Source organism: Diaphorina citri, unplaced genomic scaffold (assembly GCF_000475195.1).
Source record: "Diaphorina citri unplaced genomic scaffold, Diaci psyllid genome assembly version 1.1 scaffold18481, whole genome shotgun sequence".
Taxonomy (NCBI): domain Eukaryota; kingdom Metazoa; phylum Arthropoda; class Insecta; order Hemiptera; family Psyllidae; genus Diaphorina; species Diaphorina citri.
The window spans coordinates 7,353-14,321 of record NW_007395835.1 but is presented as its reverse complement, the minus strand read 5'-3'; the positions used below and the strand labels follow the sequence as shown (position 1 = coordinate 14,321).

The window sequence follows — 6,969 nt, the reverse complement described above, 5'->3', positions numbered from 1 at the left end:
CATTTCTTTCATACCGAGATAGAGACAATCAAATGGATTACATTAAAACTATTACATCGAAGTATTTTCGTCTGGCCTGGTTGGATAACATTCTCACCTGGTAATACAGTTTTGCACCTGGTGGAGAAAAAGAAATCCTTCTTTTGACCTGGTTAACTCACCTGATAGAGTTTAGTAATTTCTCGTCTATGCTACAGAGTTGAAGGTGCTGAATATGAAAAATATCATTCATTATGATTTATGGTTTCTTCAAATAATTTTTTTTTTTTTTTTTTTTTTTGCTTTTACGGAAAAGAATTTTTTTTTATTAGTTCCATCATACAACATCCAAATCCACTACCGAAACGTTGTTTAGGATTTGAAACTCAGGAAAATAGGGTTACAAAACAACAAAAAAAAAAAAAAAAAAAAAACTCAATCAGGTGGAGACGAGAATCGAGCAAATAGAGAACGGGGTAAATAAAACGGCTCGGTAGAAGTCCAATAATTGGTTGAATCTTGTTTCTTGAATAATATAACATAACATTTTGTTATAACCCCCTATTAGCAACGAGCGAAGGCACCCATAGAGATTAGCCGATTAGGTGTTTCCACAGGGGGACCCATCACGTTTTACTCGTTGAACCTGTACAGTACGCAGGGTTACATTTTTTTAAGGCCTAACCCTCTTACTGGATTACCGGGTTCAAGGGCCGTAAACTGTTGTTTGTTGTTACAATTTGTTTTACATATTTGTTATTTTTTAATTTCCAAATAAATATATATCATATATATATCTTTGAAGGGAGACCCCCATATGACTTTTTTTTTATTGAAACGGGGAGAAGGGAGGGAGACCCCAACACAAAGGTAGTGATTTGTGCTTTCCAATAAAAGAACTCTTGTAGACTGAAAGAGAGGTAAAGGGATAGGAGAAAGAAAAAAAAAAAAAAGTTAAAACCCAACGATTCAGGAGGAAGATATTGTGGATGCTTTTCTACGGAATGGAAACATGGTTTGAGCGGGTCGAGCCCGATGAGAGACACGTCCATCCATAGTCTTAGGAGTCCGTACACGAGCATCCGAACTTGTGTTACAGGTGCAAGTTATAGGACGGAGCCGGCTGTTTATCTACCGGTGGTTCATAAGAGACTTGGTGTTCTACGTACTGTTTTGGTCCAAATTTAATTTAATTTTTCGTTGGGAACACTCAAACCATCTCTACTTCCTATAATTTACCTCGGTTGCATTAAACACCCTTGTGTTACATTCACTAAGAGATCTTGTCGGGTTCCAATTAAAATAATTTTTTACCTACAGCTCAAAAGTAATGTATATTTCATACACTAAAGTAGTGAGACTATAACTTAACAAATATTTCATTGTTTTTGTTAAATATTCCAGTACTGAGTTGATATGTCATCCTGTAAATTTGTTTTTAGCTATATTTAAGAACTTCAGTCATAAGTATTTCAAATGCTAAAGTTACATACAAAATTTCGCGATTAACTTTTATTTTTACTACATTAATAGTATAATTTGCAAATATAGTATAGAATCCAAGTCTTTGATTCTGTAACTTTATTTCACTCTTATTAGAGTATTTGACTCCTGTATGTATAATTCAACAAACAAACCATAGTGATGTTGTAAGATAAAAGGCATAAAATGACACCTATGCGGACCTTTTCTAAGTGATATACCGTCGCAGAGAGTTGATAGACACTAACATCAAAATAAGTTCGTAAGAATGTTAATGTCACTTTAGTTACGAATACTAGTGTCCCGTAATACATCGAATAGTGATCTAATACAATTAACGATAGTTATTTAATCTTTCCTTTTTAAAAGACCTAATAAGATCACTTTTTCCTTACGTAGCTCTAATAAAATAAATTTTATCTTGCTCTTTAATTTCAAGGTGACCCCATACTTTTTTTAAAAAAAAAAAAAAAAAAAAAAAAAAAAAAGATAGTCCACTCTCCAAAATTTTAATTTTATCTCGTTTCAACCTGCCTCTAATGTAGTCCGCTCTGCTTTTGGATAAGTGCTAAAAATTAAACATTACTATTCAGTATTCATAGAAGATAGTCCAATGAGTTGGTTCACACCTATTAGATGGTCCATTCTGCTTTTAGAATTATTCTCCAAATTAGAGATAGCCACTTTGTTTTCGCTCTCATTTTAATACAATACTAAAGTGAAGTTAGCAACCAATTTAATAAAATAGATCTTTTCACACTCTTTCCAACAATATATAATACTCAAAAATGTTGATTTTTCGACTTGGTCCGCTCTGCCTCTTAGCCATTCATATTGTTTACACTAAAATATTTCACCATTTGGTATGAGGACCAAATATAATGCTGTTTGCTTTGAATAGAACCTAGGTAAAACATAACACTCTGAAATAATAAATATACTCCATCTCTTTTCCCGTCAGGGTCTGGCTATTACGTTCGCCAGTGATGAGAATGATGCCAAAATCCTGAACAATGTACAAGACAGATTTGATGTGAGCATCTCTGAGCTGCCTGATGAAATTGATCTATCCACCTACATTGAAGGCCGATAAATGAGCTGTAAATCTTCTTAGTACATATGTTTCACTCATCAAGGAAGAGCATTTGGGCTCATATTCTGTGATGGTAAGTGGAAGAGCAGAAACTGTGAGAAAGTGGAAGAGGAGAAATTACAAATAATTACAATTTTATTTCATTCGAAAAGGAAAAGTGATTTACCTTTTTTTTTTTTTTAATGTAAAAATATCTGGTTAAAGGAAAGTAATGATAAAATTGATGTTTTATTGTTGATTTCTATCTTTGTTCTGTTTCAGACGATCTCTATTTTCTATCATCCACATGAAAGAAATATTCCATTATATTGACATAAGAATTGACTTGGAAAGAAATGAAAAAAAATCACAATTTTACTTCAGGATAATTATATTACCCCCTTGATGGGTTTACTGCTACCTATTGATATGTAGCCATGTTTATTGTTTTCTGTAAAATTTTCATGTTTCTGAGTACTTAATGCTGAAGGGTTCTTGATTGGGTTTAAACAAGTGAAAGTATAAGTGACCCCATTTCTGTTCTCAAACTGTTCTCCATAACATTCCCTACATGGGAGATGAAATACTAGAAAAGGACACATTATTCATTGAAGAAACTGAAGAACTATGATGGAAAGGTTCATGGAGACACAGGAAGTGCTGGATTTTTAGATAACCAGATCTTTATTGAGTTGGTGAATGATCTTATCAAGTATCAGGTCAAAGACAGTGAGGAGGAAAGTAACTCAAGTAAGACCACATCTGAGAAATCTTCCAAGTTCAGATAATCTTCCATGCTATTTCATCTCTATTCCCAGACAAAGGCTCAGCAGAAGAGTTGAGAGACAAGTACATAGAACTCCCTGAACAAACAGATCCAAATGCCTCTCCTCCTGAATGCACACCTAATGTTGATGGACCTACTGCTGAATCTGTCCCCAGAGAACAAACCATGCATTCCTTTCACACCTTGATTTGTAGATGCTAGAAGTATGATTGCTTTTTACATAGATTGAAAGATCATCATTCAGGTCCCAACCTAATGAGAAGAAAGCGACCAGACTTGAAACCATTCTCAGATCCATGCAGCCCAGACTGTTACATGTTACTTGATGGAATGAAAGAAAAAATTGAAGCTAAAATCAAGGATGAAGAAGAACAAGAAATGAAAAAGAAGACAAAATTAGATTTAGAAGAAGATGATAAAATGCAAGTAGATGATCAGAATGCGGTACAAGCAACTGAAGTGAAGACTACTAAAGGAAAATTATCCATTGAGAAGCAAGTATCTCTGGACTCTGGTAGTGGAAATGATGCAAGCTCAGAAGATAGTAATGACAGCAGAGATCTCAAGAACAACATTGAGGTAGAACCAGTGTCAACTACTACCTCTTTTTCTCTACTTGGTCTGATGGAACATGAAGGTAATAATGAGTGGACACTGGACAGGCTCAGACCAATCCATTTCAGAGCAATACATAAAGTTTTATACAACAACTATTGTGCCATTGCACAAGTTATGATGACTAAAACATGTCAGCAAGTTTAACAGTTTGTTCAGAAAGAAGCTGATTTAGTTGAAGAAAGATTCTTCATCAAACCATGTTCATAACTTCACACCTTGCCGTCATTCCCTGTGTCTCTGCTCAGAACTTCTGTGAGAAGAGAAGTTTTGTAAATGTAGCTTTGTTTGTCAAAACAGATTCCCTGGATGCCGTTGCAAAGCTCAGTGTAATACCAAACCGTGTCCCTGTTATTTAGCTGTGAAGGGAGTGTGATCCTGACCTCTGCCAGACCTGTGGGGCAAACCAATTTGATGTGTCCAAGATATCTTGTAAAAATGTCAGTGTTCAGAGGGGCCTGTGAAAACATCTTCTTATGGCCCCATCTGATGTGGCTGGATGGGGAATTTTCCTGAAAGTTTCTGCTCAGAAGAATGAGTTCATCTCTGAATATTGTGGAGAAATTATTTCTCAAGATGAAGCAGATAGGAGAGGCAAAGTGTATGACAAGTATATGTGCAGTTTCCTGTTCAATCTCAACAATGACTTTGTAGTGGATGCCACAAGAAAAGGGAACAAAATCCGTTTTGCTAATCATTCTATTAATCCCAATTGTTATGCTAAAGTAATGATGGTGAATGGAGATCACCGTATTGGAATCTTTGCAAAACGTGCTATTTTACCTGGTGAAGAACTCTACTTTGACTACAGATATGGCCCCACTGAGCAACTTAAATTTGTTGGTATTGAACGTGAAGTTGAATATCCCTAAAGTGTAGACATCCACACCTGTTACTTTTACTTGTTACATATGACAGAAGCGTAATAATTTGTTCTCATGTAGAATACTACCCCTATGATATTTCCTACCTCTACTTTAATTCTGTCCCCTTTGTGTCTTAGAATTGTAGCATAAAATGTCCTGCTCGTATATCGTTCAAAATTGATTATTATTTTCTGATAAATTTTAGATGTTTTGATATTGTCTGTAAATAAAGAAATGTGATTAAACTTTTTGGAGAAAATGGAAAGTGTAAATTTAAAACAATTACCCTTCAACCCTCTTCTTTCAGGAACTCGGGAAAATTTTGGGCACCTACATCTCCCTAAGTCCTAAGTAGTACCTATAGGTACCTATACCTAATCTGAAACAACTGAAATTTTCACAGCCAGTCATTGAACCCTAAATTCCTGTACATACACCCAATTTAATATCAACACCATCTTCAGCTCAAATTTAGGATAAACCTGAGAAGTGGTCATGGAGAAAAAAGAGTTTTTCTATCTGGAATTTTTCCTAAAGACAGTGACACTCGATTCAAATGTTGCCAATAAATATATTTATGAATGGGACTTTAACTTGAGGTCTCCTGTAAGTGCTACAATCCTATTTGGCAATATGAGAGCCATGGAAATCAAGAATTACCAGAGCTCCAAAGTTGTGCTTGGTAAAAATAAAACAGGTGGGATTTTAATGCCACTTGAACTTTTGAGGGTGTGTTTATGTACCGGCTGAGATAGGCCATAAGCCTTCATGAGTGTAAAGTTGCGCGGAAATTCGAGAAATTTGATTTTATTTCCGCAATCTATACAATCTGAATTTCATTTTTTACGTTGCTATCTCTAGTTTGCACGTTTTATTTATCTTTTATTGATTAGCGATTACAAGAATTAGTAAAATAAATTTTAAATTGCCGCCGGGACAGCTATCTCACCTCATGCCATTCGGAGCAGTATTCTAATCACTGTTCGTAAACTCACCCCGATAGGCCTTAATAGGTAGTTACCTTGTTTACTACGGTTGGGATAGGCTTGCGATCATTATTGGTTTTTCGTCATGTGGACATATTTATTAGCTAAAGTCATTTATTAATGGCTTTGGAAATGGCTACGTCCTTCTGAAATATTGCGGTGTCGCTTTATATTATTCTAACAAATCAAACCATTGAATTATCTGTGGTTGGTTAAGCACAGAAGTTAACTTTTGTGGGTACCACAGCATAGAAATAGTCCTCTTTTAATATTTTATTCTCTCATTCACGATCGATCGTTTTTAGAGTGGTAATGCCCGCCCACTGGTCGCTACCTCGATTAAAGTAGCTACTCCAATTGTCCTTACGCAAGGCTGAGTGCACCCCAATTTCAAGCACCCAGAAACCGAAAAAAACACTTCGAATCCGGGACGACCCCTGCGTTCGATTCTAAACCATTGCCTTCTCTTTCAGGAAGCCAATACGAGTTGCCAGTACGATACCGCGGGGTAAATCGCGTCGCTCCTCGATGGCTCGTACAACCACGAAGTATGGTCTTCACATGCTGGCTGACGTGTCCGGTTCTAATCTCATTTTGAAACACTGGACGCTACTGTTAAGCCGAATCTTAGAGGTTCCATGTGCGTGGCATTGCGAAATTCCTGTTGAATATCAACTTGATCAGCAGTGTCTTCTGAGCGGAAAGGTCGAGTCTAGCTATTTTGTGACACACTCCTGTCTCGTACGTACTGTTGCCATATTGTGAACATTCGCTACTCTCCCTGTACCATATCAACTGCTCAGATCCAGTGTTGAAACAATACGGTAAGCCTACTTTCCCTTGCTATCCATTCACTGGTTGTAGGTTTTGAAAAATAGCGTGTGTGTGGTACTCGAAGAGTGTTTCCGTATGTCAGGGGGCACCGAGATTTTGTCAGATGAATATAATTCTATGGTATAAGGCTCGCTGTGCGACGCGACTTTAGTCGGTTCCCAGTGCACACGGTTACCGCAATCAAGTTATTTCAAATTGAGAGAGAGGGTCCTCGAGTTGGCGTTTGTCCATTCTCCGAGTGTGAGGCAGTGTGGAGGTCAGTCGACTCCGATCGCGGCCTGGTCGACTGGTTATGTGACCTCTTATACCCTAGACTATGCTTTGTGTGTTTGTTGGTGTGATTTGGCA

At 36.7% G+C, this 6,969-nt stretch overlaps 1 protein-coding gene across 1 annotated transcript; it reads left to right on the top strand.

The window, feature by feature from the left end:
- Nucleotides 1-3,062: 3,062 nt before the first annotated feature.
- LOC103523266 (histone-lysine N-methyltransferase EZH2-like) lies at nucleotides 3,063-4,961 on the top strand (the record flags this gene model as incomplete). The annotated part of the gene is given in 7 exon segments (XM_026832918.1): nucleotides 3,063-3,148; nucleotides 3,150-3,316; nucleotides 3,319-4,108; nucleotides 4,110-4,163; nucleotides 4,165-4,195; nucleotides 4,198-4,299; nucleotides 4,301-4,961. Coding segments are annotated over 7 exon segments (1,737 nt in total), but the record flags the coding sequence as incomplete, so codon positions are not given.
- Nucleotides 4,962-6,969: the final 2,008 nt, after the last annotated feature.